Below are 20,045 nucleotides of genomic sequence, written 5' to 3'. Positions count from 1 at the left end.
TGACGTGATATAAAGGATGGGCTGTCTTTGATGGAGAATGAGCTCTTAACTAATGGGAATTAAGGATAACTTACTGATGGGCTGTGGCTTGAATCCAGAAACATTCCAGCAACCTCTCAGAATCGACTGGAATTTCTTGTGATTTATTTTTAATCAGCTGCGCTGCGTTCCTTTTTAGTTACTCTCTAGATCAAAAGATCTTTCAATCTATTTATCTACAATATGTATATTGGTGCCATTTAATTGTTTAATCAAGTGTTCTGGCAGCCGGGGCTACTTCCGCACTATTGAAACTAGTCGCAGCAATTCCATACCAAGTTCTGATTATCTTAATTCATTGAACTCCAGACCAGAGCTGGAAACAATTAATTCTCCACAGAACGCCACTCGCATTTTAAGTACGGTGTGGGGAGTGGTTTCTATTTTTTTGGCACTTCTGAGAATATCGCGGAAGCTTACAAAATTCTCACATGCAGCGAGCAAATTTCGCTTTCGTTGAAGTGTGTCTGAAGACCCCTTGTGCAACCCTCCCCTCCCCGCTCACCACATCATAATTGAGGGGCTTGCAAAAAATAAGCTGAGCATCTGCGTCGGCTTATCAGCATCGGACGGCAAAGCAAATTTCCATCAATTGCTAGTTTTTATGTTCCCATTACCGTTCCCCATGTTAATGGGCACTCGATATATAACACGTACGCCATAAGTCAACAGCGGCCGTGCCTAAACCCAGCTAAAACTGAGAGAACAAAAACAAAAAAAAAAAACGCACAAATCGCACAGTGAAAGATGCGACAAAAAAATTCTGTTCTTGATGTATTTTTATATAAAACAAAAAAGCAGCGTCGCATCCAAAAAAAAAGCAACACAAAAGATGGACTGAGTTCGAAGGTCGAAGCTGTTGATACTTTAACTTTAACCTTTACTTTTATGGAAATGTGAAATGGGAAAATACTCAGAGACAGTAGTTCCCTATGGCATAGATGGATTCCCATGGATATGCCTCCATCTCGCGCTTCAAACTCTTGCTCAATGGATTAGGCGCAGCAGCCTCTGGCAGGGTATGCGAGAAAGAACTTGGGTAAACATAAATGGCAAATTCTGTACGTACAAGCACCAAGTAGTGCTTGTGTCAATCAAGGCAATCGCTCTCAACTTTACTTTACCCAGTTGAGTGGACAGAGGAGGAAGACAGAGAAGACAGAGCAGATCGATCAGGCAGTGTAGTGTGGGTATTGGCATTGTTAATTGCCTGCAATTTTTGATCGGCACGCGCTTCCCCGTACTCCATGCGAATGAGGGCTAGCCCAGCCCCCTCCCCCACCTTGCGACACGGCACCCACCTTCACCAGCAGCAGGAAGTGCGCGCCTCGTGTGTGAGAATCAATCTTTATTCTTATATATTTCTTTCATGCTCGTTTGCCTTTGATCTGATCACTGAACAGTACGAGTACGAGTGGTGTGCTGTGCTGTGTGTGGAGAATGCGAGACGCAGATCTTACCAGTTTTGATTCCATGACCAGAAATTGGGCTTCGACGCCCGCATAGCACTTGTGATCTCTGGCAAATATTTCCCACGGCGCATGCGTGAAGACAACTCGAAGACAATGGCAACACAACAGATACACTCGTACATACACTCAGCCAAACCAAACCAAACCAAACCACACCAAACCGTTAGTCATGGCTGCAGAGATGATGGAGTAGAAGTTGAGTTGGAAATGTGCAAAACAAATAGCCCCAGACTCAACAACAAATTGGACTTGTTGGGGAGACGGAGTACGGTGGGGACGTGGTGGCTGGCCAAAAACAATAACGAGAAGAACCACACAATGGCAGCGACAAACAGCAGTTTGTGTGTGTAGCCGCAAGCTGCGGCCTTATTGAAACATTTTGTATACAGTGTACAGTGAATGCTCCACGTGACCAGCTGGTGACTTTATACAGAGAAAAAGTCCGTATTGGAGATAAAGTAATACAAATAATTTTAATTATGAGAGGCATCAGCTACAGAAAAGTTACTCCTGGATAAGCTCCCAGAATGGGTTTTTTTTCCACCAAAGAAGTCTCCACTGTACTGCACATGTACCCACATCCACATGATCCATAGAGCAAAAACCATAATCAGAGCGTTGGCAAAATTTGCATACCTTCGACTTGGAGTTGGACACTCACGCATCGCCGCCAGAGACACACTCGCACACTGACTCGCACAAGTGTGCGTACACAGTGACTACTAACAAAGATTGATGAAGTGTCAGGCGAGGGCGAGGGCGAGGGGCGGATCGGGGCGTTTGCGGTGAGCACGAGACAGCACAGACAGCACTGTGACATTGACCTTTATTTGAATTTTGGTTGTGTGCGCCCCCCGGCCTGAATCAATCATCCAATCACACCCTGCCATGCGTATTCCACCTGATTGATCCAATTTCGTTTGGGTTACATACACCGACTGAATTTCCACCGACTCATGTGCGCTTATTGTTTGTCCGGCCCCGTGTTGTGCACCCGTGCAATTTATTCCGTTTATTAGCTGTCGCCCCCTCCCGCCCTTCCCGCACAAAAAAAAACATAATAACTGTGCATAAGTACATCATTTCGACGAGCGACACAACGCCAACGCTACAAAGCACACGAGATTAGCATTTAATACCCTCAAAGAGCAGGGCATTATGACTTGTAGCAAAAGTAGGTAACAGAGCAAGGGAAGTGGCTTCAATTACAGTAGGTACAGTAGGTAGTTGGTTGCATTGCATCAACCTATTGTAGTTTCTTGGTTTCGTTTTTAGCTCAAACGGAAACTTGAATACAAATTACGCTCCCATGGCATCGATGCATATCTGCAAGGGTATTAACAGCTTCGACTTTGTCTGGTGTTACTTTGGTGATCTTTGTTTTCGTTTTGTTTCGTTGTTTTTGCACATCAAGTTGGATTGAATGGATGCCTGGAAGCGCACACGGTTACAGTTACACTTCCAAAACCGTTTCAATGCCACTGGAAGAGTCTGGGTCTGTCTTTCTGTCTGTCTGTCTGTCCCCAGCCTCTGGGCTTTATGATTGTTTTTGTGTTGTCTGCTCGCATTGTTTTCACAGCGTCACAAGACACAAGTGCAGTGCAGAGGAAACAGATAATTGAACAAAATACAATTTAAATTTCGTTTCTGGCAACTTTTGTTACCATTTTGCAAGGCAGCCAGCACAAACTCAGGGTGCAGATATTTTGATCTTTCGTCGCATCTTTAGAGCATATTTTATGGGGCTCAGTCCAGGATTCTTGCTGTTTTAAATACACTTGTTCTTCGTAAATATCAAAACCGATTAAAGTGATTTATAACAATATTAAATTCTACAATTACCAAGCCATTATAACTCCAAAAAGGAGAGAGAGGGAGCGCTTAGTAATTATAGCAAGCTTGTGGATTAAAAAAGATTTCCGACATAAATGAGAGTGAAATCACTCCTCCGGAACAGGTAGCTATGCATTGGGGCTGGGGGCGTATCCATATCAGATTTTCTGTTAATTCGACAAACAGCATAGACGGACCCCACCACGATGATCGTCCATCGTTCGTGCCATTTTAATGGCCAACTGGCATTAAATGTAATTACTCATTAAGGCTAGCAAAGTCGGCAAAGTGAAGCCTCAGATCCCCGCATACTCGCAAATTCCCGCTGACTTTTTGCTAACAGACATTCACATAATGGGCCCAGACGCTGTCACAAACAAAAACACACATACATAGAGAATGTGATATGTACTTACCTATGAGGAATTCGGCAAATTTGTTGCTTTATTTTGGGGTCCCGTCGCCACTTGTTTTGTCAATAACTTGCAACTGTTGCTCTCTGCCCTGATATAAATAATCCAGCCAACGACAAGGTTCCTGTTCTTGCCATCACCGCGCAAATCCATAATCAATATTAAAGCTGTGGAAAGTGGTAACTGTGAAAAGTGAAATTGATAAGCGGCCATCCAACCATGGCCCATTAGCGAAAAAAGCTGCACTAATGTGCCACAAAAACAAGTGGAAAAACTCTCTTTAAACTGGGGGGAGCTGGAGGTGGGGCAGTCACGTGCAACGGCTGTGGATTATCACAGAACCAGAACCGTGTTGAGGTGTTTTCCGGCTCCAGAGATAAGGTATGCCTCGAGGCGATAATACTGTCTGCAGGTTAGAAATTTGGCGTTCTGCATGACCGTCACAATTCGAATAATCAACGTAAATAATTTTATGGCCACTCGAGGCCTATAAACCATACTCGTGGCACACACCGCACACCCCACACATCAATCAGTTAAAATGGCGTGCGAAAGACTTTTAGCCTGAAAGCAGTGTGCAAACTTTCAAAATGGAAGTGAACTTTCCCCCCATGCTCAATAAATTAAAAACTAAACTTAGGGAATATTTCAATACAGAAATTGTTCTTGAATTGGCTTTGTTTGCCATTCCCTGGGATGACATAAATTTTCATATTCCATGCAGTGTGAATGGAACAGCCTCTCCCCTTTTTCCATTCGATGAAGTCATCAGAGGACAGGTGTATTCTGGGCAGGGCTGGGATCCTTCCATTAACCGTGGGGCAAGCCCCAAAAATTAAAATCTAACGTCGCTCTGCCACTGCCACAGCCGACGCCAGCGTAGACGCTGCCAGCAGCACAGCCGCGACGCCACAGCGCAGTCGACTGAGAGTATATCAGTTACAGGTAAGCGCAAGGTAGCGTTTATTTGCGCTCGAACAGTGAACGTGGTAGCACAGACTCAGAGACGGCGAAGAAAAGCGAGAAGCGTAAAGCGAATATAACAAACAGTTCAGTACAGTTCAGTGGTTCGTGTCCAGGCTGAGCTCAAAATAGAAATTCGAAAAGGAAACTTTGGAGCGGCTTACAGTAATTTAATCTAATTTAATTGAAAATACACCTCGCAGTAAAATCGAGTTATTGTCCGACGCGCTTTCCCATTTCGGTACGGCGGAGAAGAAATAATTGGTAATTGCCATTGAGAGAGCCCCACCAGTCCAGTGCGAACATAAACACGCCGAAGAAGGAAAAACATTCGTTCGAGTGAAATTGAAATTGAAATTTATTTGACAAAATTTCATTTGTTGCGCCATTCCCCCCCGCACCGCTGGAGTGTTACCGACAATTGTGCAACCTCAAGACTCTTAACCTTAACAATTACCATCTGGCCACAAAAGCTATTGGCACAATTCAGTTCGATCCAAGTGCAGCCCCTTTTACTTTTACTCTGACGAAAACCAAAAAAATCAAACAAATCAAATAACTCTGTTCGAAAACGAAAGCAAAACAAAAGTTTGATTGAAGCGCCAACCTCCCCCCACCTACACGCCTTGCTAAACTCGAGTGCCAGACAGCCCCCCCGGACAACAAAATGGTTGAGAAAACAGGTGAGTGTGTGTCCCGCGGAGGTGTAGGGGATAGAGATTGGAGGCTGCAGGCTGGAGAGCGAAGACAGACCATGTGTGTGCGTGTGCGCGAAGGTTAAGCGCGAAGGCGGAGAGTGCGAAATTGTTTTGTTTTGGAGCAAATCTCAATTAAAATATTTGAAATTTTTGAAGATTGTGAAAGCTCTCTTTGGTCAAAAAAAAAAACCACCCACGGTTCTATCAAACAGGTCGAGGGTGTATAAATCATCTTTAGGGAATTTTCCTTGGCCCATTTCGAATAATAATGTACATCTTAAATCAATTGTGAACATGAAATAAAGCAAGTTTCAAGCAAATTATTGCGAAATTTCCATTATTAATTAGCAACACATTATAGAACAATTTAGAAGAGTGTGAATAATTAATTTAGCACCAATTTTAGCTAAATTAGCACAATTTAAATCTGAATTGAAATGTCGAACAGTTTGAATGAAATCTGCTTAAATGTTTCTAATATAATTAGAGCTTGAATAATTAATTGTATTACGAAGTAAAAAATTGATTTGAAAACCATAACAAATTGGTTTCAGTTTAAAAAAGTTATTCAAACCCTCTACGAACCTCCTGTTTCTACCGTTTTAGTTTTCACTTTCTAAACAAACTTAACTCTCTTGATCGCCCCGAAAATAAATCATCTCTCCGCTATTAATCATCTTTAATAAGAAGAAACTTCAAAGATCCCCCCCTTTGATGAATCGTCTTTTTGGGGGTCCATTCAATTGAAGTGGGGCCTGGGCGGCTGCTGTCTCCGCCCATTACCGATATACCGATAACGACATGATTGCTTTACGATAATTTCGACAGCGAAGCATGACAAAGACGGCAAATTAGCCCCGAAGCAATTTGTATGCCCTTTTGCAGAGGGTATAATGATTCGGACAAGAGTTTTGTATAGACAGAAAGAAACCAAAGAATACTAAAAAAGACACAGATATAGATAGAACTATATATTGGGTAATACCAATGAGAATGAGTGAAAGATTGGCAGTGGAAGAGTATTTAAAACCATTTCATTACTTATGGTTTTCTACAGCTTTAGTTTCTGTGCTGCTTGGACTTGGCTTCCGTGCCAAGTCTGTGGTCCGACGTTGATGATTTCTGTAACCGAACAGCAAAAGCCTCAAAAGAAAGAGGGAGGTGGCAGGCGGACGGGAGAAAGAGCGGACATTGATAGGTAAACAACAGCAGAGCAGAGACTTCATATCAGTAATTTAAACAATGACAATGATGATGATGACTTCGACTTCCTCAACGAAAGCAATAAAACTACTTGTGAGAGTGAATGAACTGCCCAGCGAATCGAAATAAGAACCAAATGTGCGATGGAATAGTTCATTCGGCTTAGGTACCGCAGTTTCAGATACACTTTAGAGATATCTGGAAATGCTTCCGTTTCTTTGGCGTTTCAAGCTTCTGCTCAAAGTGTTTATTGCCCCAAAGGAGGGTAGCGAAAGTCAAAGAAACCAATTAAGAGTCCAAAATGGGTAACTAATGTGTTTTGCTCTTACGGATCCACCTTATTTGTGCAGCCCCAACAGCATCAATTAATACAGATCTTAATTGCATTTGTTGTGTGTGCGTGTGCCCCAACCCCACCACACACCGCGCCGAATTTTAAGCGTTCCGATCTCTGGCGTCAGGTTCACCGCCTCGACCAAACACCGCGGCGAATTGATAAAAGTCGAAAATATTTGCCCAGCGCTGAAAATCGAATTCGTTTTCCATAATTGAAATTCTTGGTTCCAGCTAATTAACGTCACACACTGCTGCTGTTTGGACAATTGTTTAAACACAAAGTTCGGTATTTGCTTTAAATATTAAATATCTTCCAGTGCCTGCTAGCAGTGGAGCAGTTTAGGGGGGTAATGGTAGGGGCGTGACCGTCTTGGTATGTGCGTGAGAATTGTTACGCTCGCTGGCGCTGGAGTTCTATCGCACAAAACGTGTTTATAATTTCTTCTCCTCGGCGCTTAATGTCTTTACCGCCTCGTAATTCAATGCGTTGTCATCTCTGGCCAACATCGCTGGAAATTATACATGTTCAGGCTGACAGACGATGGAGAGATCCCCATGCCCCATGCCCCATCCCCCCACCTAACGTTTTTTTCTGCTGTGTGTTTTTATGAAGTTGAATTCGTAGATATTAAATTACAGTAATAATCGTGAGGCAGGCTGACATGACATCACGGTGAAATTGTTTTTGCGTTGGATGGATGGCATTCAAAACAGTAGCACACAAAAATACTAGGAGACAGGAAATGTACACACATATGCCATGGCATAGCGAAAATTGTAGACATGTGGCACAGTTAATGCAGCGTATACATAGTAGTTCTCAATGGAAGATCAGGCTGCTTGTCTGTTAATCGGATAGCTTATACTTAAGCTAATAAGCTGCCCCTTGGGGGCACAGCACAGCGGAGATGTTCGTTTTAGTTCTCATGGAAAGTTTTTGCAGTTGCGTCGTAGCTTAGAATTAATCGTAAATGTTCTCTATTGCGCATAGAGAAGCTGAATTTGACAGATCAGGGCGTACATTGTGCATATTAATTATAAATCTAAAGCGGAAATTCTCGCAGGCTAAAAATTCCACATCTCTGCAGTTCCTAGAAAAATATAATGATATAGTTCTGTAGTGACGAGGGGTAAGCAAGGAAAGTTATTTTCTTTCGCCTTTCGTCCCGCCCCATTAGTAGCTGGGGAATCCCTCTAAGAGCAGACTCCCTTTGTGTTTCCACCCAAATTATCGCAGTTAAATGGTAATCTCTCAAGCTAGTCATAAACCGCAAACATCAATAAATATCGCACTGATTTATGGGCGTTGTTTAGGGAGCCAGTTAAGGCCTCACATAATGTTATTCGGGCTAAAATGGCCATAAAGATATTTGTACAAATACTGGACACATTCCTTCTCCCCCCGCACCACAGACCAAAACATAATAGTCCCGGCTACAGACCTAAACCCATGTCCATATACATCGCCCGACCGACCCATACCCATGTGACTAATTAATTTATAGCAATTCATTAATGGTCAGCGAACAGGTTTCGATCTTTCTCACTGCTAAACCATTGCAACGCAATGTATTATTAATAAAATCATCACCTTACTCGACAAAAGTGTCTGCCTGCCTGCCCCAGGAGAGTGCCAAGGGTTGCGCAAACCCGAATGAATAATCCGATTAAATTGATTAATTATTATAGACGAGACGATGCGATACGGAATGAAAACAAACTGCGAAGAGAACCTTTTGTTTTGCACTTAAACAATTGGCATGTGGGAAATTTATGCCAGTGTGTGTGTGTGAGCTTCGGTTAAGCTGAAGCAGAGAATAACGACAATAACAATAACAGATGTATATATAAATACACACACGATTTGCATACGCACGTAAATAACCCAAGTGATTTAGTGTGTGAGTGTGTGTGCACGCACATTAGCCTGGCCGCACCTTAAGCCGAACTAACGGTACTGCAAAAAAGCTGCGACGACACAAGCCAGCGATTAAGTGCAGAGCTTCATTTGTCGCTTTGCGGCATTCGTTCTCTTTGTGATGCGCTTTGGTTCTCACACTCTCTCTCTCTCTCTCTCCTCCTGCGCGTGAGTGCGTGCAGATCAAGCCAAAGCTCAGCAAAATAAGCAAAGCTAAAGCTTCACTTTATTTACATTTCACAAGCTTGCTTTCGCTTTCTACTAAGCGAACCATGATTAGAGAAGTAACAAAATATTATACAGACATTTCCCAACGATATTCCGCCTTGCTGTCAGTCTCCTCCGGCTCTTCATTTATTTATTATTCATTAAAAAACATGTAGGGAAAAACATAGCTAAATTAGCAAATGTATGGCTTATTCGCGTGTCTGCACCGAATTAATGCGCGGAAGGCAGCAGAAATGTGGAACAGAAGAACAGGCGCTAGGCGATGACATTTGCTCATGTTCTAATAATAAGCAGATAAGTCATGAGTCCCCAATAAGCATAACAAGGCATCGGGGGACTCGGGAGCCAAGGGATAAGGGTGTGGTTGGAGGCCAAGCCTTTTAATTGGCCTCCAGAGTGAAGAGACGGCACGTGTAGCGCAGCCAGGCCACGCCTCCACCTTGACTCTGACTGCTGAGTGCATTGCTGAGTGCCCAAGGCTGCCACAAGAAGCACGGAAAGAAAGGGGATTGGTTTCTTTCCCGCCAGCCCAGATGATTAAGCACACCATTCGCTTCTCCCAGTGCATGTTTTACGAGCTGCAGGATGCGACGAGCCACAACAACGGGCAAGTCCATGTCGAGCGGATGTCCGCAGCCGCAGCCACATCAAGTTTATACTACTCGTAGCAGCTGCAGCGGCTTTCTCCATAGCGGCCAAACATGCATTTAATGGCCTAGAGCCAAAGCGGGAATGCCTTACTGGCATAGATTCCATTCCCGTCCGAATAGGCCACATACAATATTGTGGGGATGACTATATTTGGCTTGGAGCGGCGGCCAGTGCCAGGGAGTTGGTAATTGTACGATAATTACACGCCTGTCCATTACGCAACTGAGCCAAATCGAACCTTAAATGGAGATCCTAAACTCTGGCTATCTGAAAGCACTCAGCCCCACTGAGCAGCCCCCAAACTGACTCACACATCGCCTTGCCTTACCTGCTCTACGATTATCTTATCGGTCAGTTAGTCGGTCTGTCGGCCGGCCAGCCGGCCATCAGTTCCGCGGGCAGTGGTCATAAATCTTTAGGGAGAACGAGAAAGCTCCACGGCACATGAAAGCGAGCAAGCCGCGGATTTGAGATTTTATCTAATGCATTGCGAAATACCAGAATAATTCTACTCAAATGGTTTCGTTTTGCATGAAAGGTAAATCAAGATTTCCAGGGTTTTACGAGCGACTGGAGAAAGTGCCGAGATTCCTGGAAATTGTAAAACGTGTGCTACGACCTTGACATTTGCAGGGCATTCAAATATGACTTTCTGCAATATAACGAAGATGGGATACCCTTTAATTTAGGTACAACAATAAAACAGGACAGTATAAAAGCATAAAATCTACCCTTCATACCCTTCTCATTATTTTCCAATGCTCTCATTTACTTCCAATGTTCCAATCCAATTTTCATTTCTTTAACATTGAAAAGCTTCTGCTGAAACTCACCATAAATATGCCCCTGGAAAGAGTATAAAAAACACTTGAAAAAACTTTACCTGAAAGAGATCTGAATCTCTTCGGGTACGAATAATACAGAAATTGTTTTGATCATTTTGGCTCGTTGTTGTTGTTGTTTTGTTTTTCGGCTTGCTTGTTGTGGCTGTCAAACACGGAAGCGACGCGAGAAAGAGAGTAAGGAGTAAGACACAGAAACAATAGCGTAAACGAAGCCACTCTGTACCTGTTTTGAATTTCAAATTTCCGTTTGGCTGTGCAAAAAGAAAACGGGACAAAGCTATGAAAAGTCCACTGTGTGTCCGTGTGTGTGTGTGCCAGGTACAGTTGTGTCTGTTTGGCACTTTATATCGGTATGTGGGTCAGGGCGAAGCAAGTTCTCTTCTTCTCTGGCACTCCAGAATCAATTTGCGAGCGACAAAATGTGAGATGACACATGCGGCTGGAATTGCTCGCGTTGAAAGAAATAAAATATTAAACGTACTCTGGGCCCCAGTAGAGATAGCGGAAGAGCACAGCGTTTGATGTTTGCCCATCCACTAATTAATTTCGTGTCAATCATGGCAATGACATTGCGATTGATAACGCTGTGGCAGATGGCGCTAACATGCAGCAGCTGGTAGGGGAAACTAATGAGAGCCACCCAACCCTTTGGGGAATTCTTTTATAAATTAAAAATCTATTACAATTAATTCGTTTATTATCAATTAATTATGAAATTGTGCGAGACAAATTGGAAACCGAAATTAACACAAATAATAAATCTTCAGCTGGCAAATGTCGACTATCTCTGCCTAAATCTGGCCTTGCTGATGGATTGTTATTGTCTGGTCTGCGATTTCTTGGCAAAAATAATGGAATCCACTCAATGACTCGTCGGCACGCCCTCACCTTCCAATTGATGACTATTGTGTGTAATTGTTGTTATTATTATTATTATGGTGTTTTTTGTTTTGTTTTTTGTTTTGTTTTTGTTTCTTTCCCTTTTGTTAATTCCATTTTATTTTAATGTGCCCGCCAGCCACAATAATTTATTGGATTTCGCATTTTCTTCAGACCCATTTCAATGGCAAACAAAAGGCATCTCAAGATGTTTATTGTTGAGCATTAGCCCGGCTCCAAGGATGTGACAAGAAAGCCTACCACACAAACCTGCCCCGAAGGTTGTCATGCCAACTAGGTAGCTACCCCAAGCTCCAATTTAGATTATTTTTGGTAGGCTCTCTCTGGCGATAAGACCTATTTTTAGGTAGCACCAACTACTTTATCTTTATGGTTTTTGCTTCCTGACAACCAAGCAAAACCAGAGGTAACGATATAAAGCCCATCAATTATGAAACTGCGTTCAGTTGATAACTTAAGCAAGTAAAACCCCCAACAAGCCTATTCCACAAAGTCCCCCAGTCATATACACACCGTTGGTTGAGAAGGCAAGAAAAGACAGCCGGGCAGGAAAATTCATCAGGGAAAACAGCTTAAAGTGAGTGACAAAGATGCACTGCACTGCACAGCCATCCAAGTGGTTTTTTTTTTTTTGTCACAACTGAGAGAGCTGAGGGGCGCAACCAATTGCTAATTAATGTCTCGGAGGTTCCATTGAACTTGAATCGCGATTTTGCAATTCGATTCGTGATTAATGCGGCAAGTGCCTGGCTTGGCTTGGCTCTTGGCAAGATGAAGTTATTAATTTCCCCGCCAAATTATTGATTGATTGAACCATTGAATCATTTCTGTTTGTCTCGCTCGTCAATGCGCGTGTAATTATGCTTGACGTTTTGTTATTTTTAATTAATTTCAATTAAAATTTGTTTCTTAAACGGAATCTGCATTTGGGGAGGCGATAGAATACAGAACGAACAGACTGAATTAAATTAAATCAATATACCCATAAATTTCCACCCATATGCTAATTGCCTTTTGGGCAATTGCGATGCTTGTCAACATGCTGATCTGGTTTCATTTACCACTCTTATTTATGGTACTTACTTCTCGGCCTTTGGATCGGATGTATCCATGGGTGGGTGTACCCGTATTCACCACCGCGAATGCAAAACAACTTGAATATTTAACAATTTTGCGCTGCAATCAGAATTCAGCACACAATAAATACTCTTTAATTGACATTTCCTATGTCTGATATTATCCTCCTATCTTCTGACACATTTGAATACTGTTAGTCACCCTCTAATCACTATTCACCCCCCTTAAAAATTGAAATATTCGAGGTATTTTATCATTGAATTCTGATAAAAAAAAGTAGGCGCCACATTTTGATTGGATTCGGTGAAGCGGTGACAGCTCCCAGTTAATTATAGCCCTCATTCCCGATCGTGAAGGAGAAGTGGAGAGGTATTCAGAGCACGTTGCAGAGCATTTTGAATATTGGCCAAAGGTATTTCCATTCATTTGATATTTTCACTTTGCGGAAACTGCAGTGACTGCAGCTGATTCCAGTAGCCAACTGTTTGTTGACCCTTTCCCTCTCGCATCCTTTCGTATCTGGCTTTTATCTTGGGTGTGTTACCTCGTTTCCTCGCACAGCCAGAGTGTCAGTGTCATGGGACCAGGGTGCAAACACGCGAGATAATTGCCGTATTAAGTGAAGTGTGGAACGGTTTGATAGTGATAACATCGCGACACTTATCAGTGGGTGGCTTCGGGGCGGTCAGGGGGGCCGAGACCCTGTGCTTGAGTGACGGACTGACATTTCGGTTAAGTGACGGTTACTTAAACGTGGCCCGATAAGATTTCACTTTATACGCGGATTAAATGGGGCTTCGGAGAACGAGGTAAAGTCTTTTATGGCATCCAAAACACTTCAGCGCGGCGGGCAGTTCCTTTGCTCCACAAAAAATAAATGTTACAAAGTGAAATTAAAAGGATTTCATCACCTGTACGAGTGCGAGTGCGAGTACGTATAAATAGTTTTACTTAAGCAAATGCTATTTTTTGCAAATATTTGCCAAAGTGCTGCTAGCAGGCAAATTAATTTACACCTGCTCATTAGCACTCATCCCCCCAGCCCAGGCAGCCTAGGCAAGGCAAGACAGCCCAGTCAGCCGCGATTATGACAGGAAGTAAACACCCAAGTGATATTGACAAAAATTAATTAATCAAATGATGCAAATTGCTTGTGCAAGCCGAGCAAAGGGCAAATGATCGCCAGATTGCAAACATAAGTGTTGCTGTTACTCGATAAGTTTAACATTGCACTATTTGCAACGGGGTTTCGGGCTGTTTAAGCTGTGCAGGTAGACCACTGACACAGTCCGTGCCCAGTGTCAGAACGAGAGAACGAGAGAGACGGACTGAAAGACGCAGCAGAAGTAGGGGGAGGGTGTCACAAAGCTCATTGCACCGAATTGATAGCCATGAGAGAGCAGAGAGGAAATTTGCCTGTTATGTTTTAAGCCTGTTACTTAAATGATTCTTTACATCTGCGCGCTGATTGACCGATTGACTGATTGATTGAGTGATGATGCGAATGACAGCGGAAAGTGCATAAATAAATTAATAATTAGTTCGAGTTTTGGCATGCGCTGTGCAGATTTGTATCGACTTGGGAGTTGGATAAAATTAAATGTTGTTTTTTTCGTTTACTTATACTGATTTTATTTTATTTTTTTTGTCTGTTTTTTCTTTGCAGAAATGTCGAAACTCGTTGGCGTCGCTGACATAACCGAAGACAAAAAAATCTGGCGGATTCTGCTCGGCGAACTGGTCGGCACATTCTTCTTGGTATTCGTCGGCGTTGGGAGCACAACGAGCGGAAGTGTACCACAGATTGCATTCACCTTTGGCTTGACAGTGGCCACACTGGCACAGGTAAATATACGCACGCACACACACACACCTCTGTATAAATATTCAGATGTGTATTGGCACACACAAAGAGAACGCAACGACAACGACAACAAGATTTGTGATTTGAGTTGGAGATTTCAAATTCAAGTTAGTGCGTATTGATTCGGTGGGTACGTACATATGTACGTACGTACGTACATAGGTACATATGTGCATGCGTTCAAGGACACGCCACCGCCGCGTTACAGTTTCGGCCCCGAGCATAGAAAAGTTAGCCAAAGCCAAAGCGAAGCCAAGCTGGCGGTGCGTCGCTCATTCACAAACGTTGCAACGTTTTGGGCAAGAGGCATTGGCATTTAAGATCCAGCTAGTGGCTAGTGGGCAGAGGGGTGGGCAGGGCGGCCGGGAGGCAAAGCAAAGCAAAGCAAACGAATGCAGCTCAAGTCTGCGTGCGAATGTAAGCGCACACACGCACGCGTACGAGTACGAATACGAATACGAGTGCGAATACGAGAATGAGTGTTGTTCGAATACGAATGCGTTTACGTCTGTGCTGTGCTGTGCTGCGCTGTGCTGTGGCAGGCAATTAACATTAATCAACACGCAAAATATGCAATTAGATTATTATGCGTTTAATTATGCTGCTGAAAATGTGACGAGCATTTAAAACGATGTTCGCTTTGCATTGAATTTATGGCCACAGCAACAACAACAAACAAACAAAAACAACAAACAAAACCTAAGTATGCCAATCAATCGATCAAACATGAAAAAGCTTCTACGATCTACAGTACAGAACAGAGCAGAACAGAACAGAACAGGTCAGATGTGTTCTAATTATAGAAACTGTTATCTGGTTATGTTAAGATGACGCTCTCGCTCTCTTTATCTCTCTCCCTCTCCATCTCTCTGTTTATGATTCGATCGACAGTACTGCACTTTTTCGATCTGCGAAACTTTGATACGTTGCAACTAATTGATGGAAAATTAGTAAAACGCTCTCGGGAGGGGAAACCAAAACACGGTAGCAGGATTACCAATAGATAAATGTAGACAGACACATTATCGCTGATTGCCTCACTAATTTCCACCTGGAAGCATTTGCGACACTTGCCTGTCTGTCTGCCACCCTGCCTGTCTGCCGCTGGGGCATTTCTGGCTGGCCTGGCCTGGCCAATTAGTTGCCCAACAACACCCAGGCGAAAGATGCAAGAGACGGTCACGAGATTCGTTTGCCAACCTGTGGCACGTTCACGGCATATGAGAAATACATACATACATATGTATGTATGTATGAATATTATGTACAGATATTCGATGAGCGGCAGTTGCGACACGAGTCCTATCGGATCGAAATTAAGCGCAGGCTCTGAAGCTCAGCTCAGTGCAGTGCAGTGCAGTGCAGTGCAGCATGAATGGAGAATTTCCCACAAGCACAAGGTGTGACGACAATGCCGGCAGTACGTTCGTCAGCGTTATCGTTATCGTCAGTGCATTAACTGCTCAATGGAGCATGGCAAGGTGTAGACATGGCGTCAAATTGAGAAACGTGCTTAATATCCAGGTAGTTTTGTACCTTGGAATGGCAAGCGCCCAAGCTGGGGGCGGGGAGGGGGAAATATAAATATCTCTGGAAATATAATACATGCACCCAAGCCTCTACTCAAGCCGGGTATCGTGTGCCTTTCTCTGGCACGGCACCAACATTCAGTAGAAGATCATTTGAAGATCCACATTTGTATGCAAGCAGCATCGGGGTGTCAGCTGACAGACTGCCAAAAGGAAGTGGAGCCCAGAAAATGCAAATCGATTAGAGTTGAATTAAATTGAAAAATCAACTAATAAGAAATAATAGATATAGAAAACAGCAAAACAACAATACGAATGAAACGTACACGGCACATTTTAATTTACCGATCGTACAGATAGTACACACCATACATACATACGATCTGTCAACTATGCGGGTTCTATGCGGGTCGTAAATCTGAAATGCCGTCCGCCTCATGTTGCCTAGATGTCTATCGGTGGCACGGCCCGACAATTAGAGGGCTTGGCTTCCACTTTACTTTTGTCTGATTTGTGCGGTAAGCTGGCAAACATAATGCTTCTAGTAGTACTAGGAATAGATCTGAAGATAGCGCACAGATCAAGAACAAACAAAAACCCAATGGAAGTTGCAATCTGTGAGGGAGACCCAGACCTGCGGAGAGGGTGGGTCGAAGCAACAATATAATTGGAGATGCCTCCCTTGTTTCGTTTCAAAATCAAATTAAAAAGGCCTTATCTTATGCCAACTTGAAGCAAAAGCTGTGCTGTGCTGTGCTGTGCCAAGCTGTGTTGCCATTTCTATGGAAAATCAAGAAAAATTAAGTGCGTGCTGCGTTCACGTTTTCGTTTCCAATTCTCGCGATCGATCGGCAAAGTCGGAGACAAACTTCGACTTCGACTTTGGCTTTGGCTTTGGCCCGATCCGATTCCGATTCCGATGCGAACTTGAATTGAATCGGAAAACCAGTAGGCCAGGCCAACAACAGTCGCCAAAGTGCTGCAGAAAAGCAGAACGAAACAAACATTCAACATTCAATTTTCAGCTGAAAAGCCATAAAATATGATTTAAGCGTAAATGTCGAGCCACAGTTTGGGGCAGGGGCAGGGGCAGGGGCAGGGGCTGTGCACATGCGTACACCGATCGATCTCTCGATAGCTGGGCAGAAGGGGCAGCGGGGGCACTGGGGGACACCATGCCACGGCAGACTTGGAGTAGCCACGAGATGGCCTTCGAAGCGGAGAGTGCTGACACGAGGCCTGATCGAATAATAACTGACTAGCGATCTTTTGGCACTATCCAAAGCATGAAAGCTGAAACATTTTAATCTATGGGGAGTACTTGAAGAGCTCGAAAGCGTTCTGCTGCAATGCATCCTCCCAGGCATTCGATCATTATGCCAATGTCATGTCAAGCCACCAATCACAAACGTTAATCTCATTTTACGATTATGTATAGGCCTATGTATAGGCCATGACTCAGCCTCTGCCAGTCACAGACTTCACACGCATCCGAGCGATCGCGATTGCTTTGCTTGCATATATTAAATTTAATTATGGCTCTTGTCGATATATATGTATATGTAGATGCCGAACAATAAATTTGATTAATTTGACGACTCCTCGAGTGTGCAATTAAGCGGAGCAGGCGGGAGGGTTGAGAACAATGCGATAGGCCTACAGTCTTGTCAGAGATCTTGGACCAAGAGGCAGGTGCAAAGGCAGGTGCAACAAAAGTGGCAACTAAATATTATAGACGAAATTGCACGGCATGGCACTTCACGGCACGGCCGTAGACCGGCACGCATGAGCATAACCAAAATGTCAAAAAGTTGTTCGAGTTGTTCGGATTGTTGTTTGGATTGTTGGTGCGCTGCGGTGCGCTGAGGTTCGGCTCGGCTGGGCTGGGCTGGGCTCTCGGTTCGGTTCGGTTCGGCTAGGCCCGACTTGAACTGAGTCGATCTTGCTCTTGGCGGCTTTTGTAATTAGCGTTTTGTGGTTGCACGGCCAACACAATTTTTTGCTTACCTTTTTGTGCAACATTTTTTGCGCATTGCATTTATTAATTAAACGCAAAGCGACGCACGACATTGGCCATGCGACGCGGTGTACCGAGAAATCCATATCGAAATCGAATTGGTATCTCCAAAAAACTACAACAACCAAAACAAAAATATATCGGGCAACATAGAAGCCTGCACATCGACCTTGAATGCAGTGCGTTCGATTCATTCATAATACGGAGTACTCACACCGCCACTCACACTCGCACTCACACTCGCACTCGCGGCAATTTGTTGGATTCGATTTCCATTTACCATTTAACATTTGCCCAAGTGCCACCAAGTGCTGCGCCTGAGTCAGTGACTCAACAGAACCCTCAGCACTTTTACTTTCTGTCTGAATCTCAGCCTGAACTTTGCCATCCATCCAATCCATCGATCCATCGATGTTGCCGTGGCCGTTGCCTCTCGAGTGCACATCTCACATCTCTGACAAATTGCTCGTATCCGCTGGCAAGCGTACGGCGATTGTGCAACGGAAAATTGGAAGGCGAAAATCAGCTGCCATGGCAAAGGGCACAAAGGTTGTCTTTGCTGCATTGTTAACTTGACATTTGATAGATCCCACAGAGAGATAAAGATAGAGAGAGAGAGAGAGAGAGAGAACTACCATTTAAAGGAATTTTCATTAAACATTTTCATTACTCTCTCTTTTGTTTCCAGGGCTTGGGCCACCTCAGTGGCTGTCACATCAATCCGGCAGTGACCTTGGGCTTCCTGATTGTCGGTGAGATCAGCATATTGAAGGCAGCCTTCTACATCATTGTGCAGTGCGTGGGCGCCATTGCTGGCGCTGCTGTCATACGGGTGGCCCTCAGCGGCATTGTGGGAAGCGGCCTGGGCGTCTCCTCATACGATCCTGCACTGGATGTGTGGCAGCCAGTGCTCATTGAAGCTCTGATCACCTTTATTCTGGTGTTTGTGGTCAAGGCTGTGTCGGATCCGGGCCGCCAGGACATCAAAGGCTCTGCGCCGCTGGCCGTGGGCCTGTCGATTGCCGCCGGACATCTGTGTGCGGTAAGTGGCAGCTGACAGAGATGCCAGCCAATGACTGGCAATGCAGTGATTAATGTTTTTATTGATTGCAGATCAAGTTGAGCGGCGCCAGCATGAATCCGGCCCGCTCCTTTGGCCCAGCCGTTGTCCAGGGCATGTGGACCGACCACTGGGTATATTGGGTGGGTCCCATTGCCGGGGGCCTGCTGGCGGGCGTCCTCTATAAGCTCATCTTCAAGGTGCGCAAGGGCGACGATGAAGCCAACGGCTCGTACGACTTCTAAGACCGGACGCTGGTACTCCATCCACATATTGTTGTAAATGTTTGCACCTGCTTAGAGTTCCCAGTTGCCCAGTTTTCCGCTTTCCCGCTTTCCCACTTTACATTTTCATTCGCCCCAGCATCATCCACAACAACGCATTGAACTCGATTTGAAAATTCTCCTAGATTAGGCCCTATCCCTCCCCATCCCTGCCCCCTCACAATTGTCCAATTTTATTTGTTAAAGAATGAAACACAAACGACTTGTTTTAGTTGTAATAACTAACCCACATACATGTCTGTATGTATGTATGTTGATTAGGTATTACAAGTAAAACAACTGCAAAATTGTTGAATACTGTATTCGAGTAATCTTAAGCTAAATTATATGCTATGCGCACCGCCGTGAAAACAAATCGAAATCGAAGAAGAGCACCAAACCATCTAAATTGTACCTCGAAAGCAGCTTCAGTTGGCTAGCACCGACCAGCGCGCACCTCTTTGGTAAACTACGAATTGTATTATGATTATGTGTAATAAAAAATAAAAACTATATAAACTTTTTGTGTGAAACTGATTTAGGATTGTGGGATATCATTTACATATGCATGCACATATATGTATGCAATGCAGTGCAGTAGTAAATAAGTAAGTAAGTAAAGAAAATAATAAGCAGTAAACATTCATGATTTATACATAACTAATTTTAAAACGAGAAGGAACGTGTGAGTCGTTTCTGGGGACACGACTCTACTTATACCCGTACTCAGTCAGTA

General features: G+C 43.8%; 1 protein-coding gene across 3 annotated transcripts; it reads left to right on the top strand.

The window, feature by feature from the left end:
• The first annotated feature begins 4,722 nt into the window (after window positions 1–4,722).
• LOC111075869 (aquaporin) lies at window positions 4,723–19,826 on the top strand. 3 transcript variants are annotated; one of them, XM_022369376.2, is made up of 4 exons: window positions 4,723–5,403; window positions 14,243–14,421; window positions 18,675–19,028; window positions 19,100–19,825. In XM_022369376.2, exons 1-4 carry the CDS (start codon window positions 5,388–5,390, stop codon window positions 19,289–19,291), a joined length of 741 nt encoding a protein of 246 aa, XP_022225068.2. In that variant the 5' UTR covers window positions 4,723–5,387; the 3' UTR covers window positions 19,292–19,825. The 3 variants fall into 3 exon arrangements, with proteins under 3 accessions (XP_022225068.2, XP_022225069.2, XP_022225070.2); XM_022369377.2 differs by lacking the exon at window positions 4,723–5,403 and adding an exon at window positions 11,970–12,076 and having other exon boundaries at window positions 19,100–19,826; XM_022369378.2 differs by lacking the exon at window positions 4,723–5,403 and adding an exon at window positions 12,883–12,988 and having other exon boundaries at window positions 19,100–19,826.
• Window positions 19,827–20,045: the final 219 nt, after the last annotated feature.

This window comes from Drosophila obscura, unplaced genomic scaffold, assembly GCF_018151105.1.
Source record: "Drosophila obscura isolate BZ-5 IFL unplaced genomic scaffold, ASM1815110v1 contig_186, whole genome shotgun sequence".
Taxonomy (NCBI): Eukaryota; Metazoa; Arthropoda; class Insecta; order Diptera; family Drosophilidae; genus Drosophila; species Drosophila obscura.
This window is presented reverse-complemented; position numbering and strand designations above follow the sequence as displayed.

Excerpts from the sequence above, each read along its gene's own strand:
- LOC111075869 (XM_022369376.2), top strand. Across the intron at positions 14,422-18,674 it reads CAGTGGCCACACTGGCACAG|GGCTTGGGCCACCTCAGTGG; the intron begins GTAAATATACGC and ends TTTTGTTTCCAG. Across the intron at positions 19,029-19,099 it reads CCGCCGGACATCTGTGTGCG|ATCAAGTTGAGCGGCGCCAG; the intron begins GTAAGTGGCAGC and ends TATTGATTGCAG.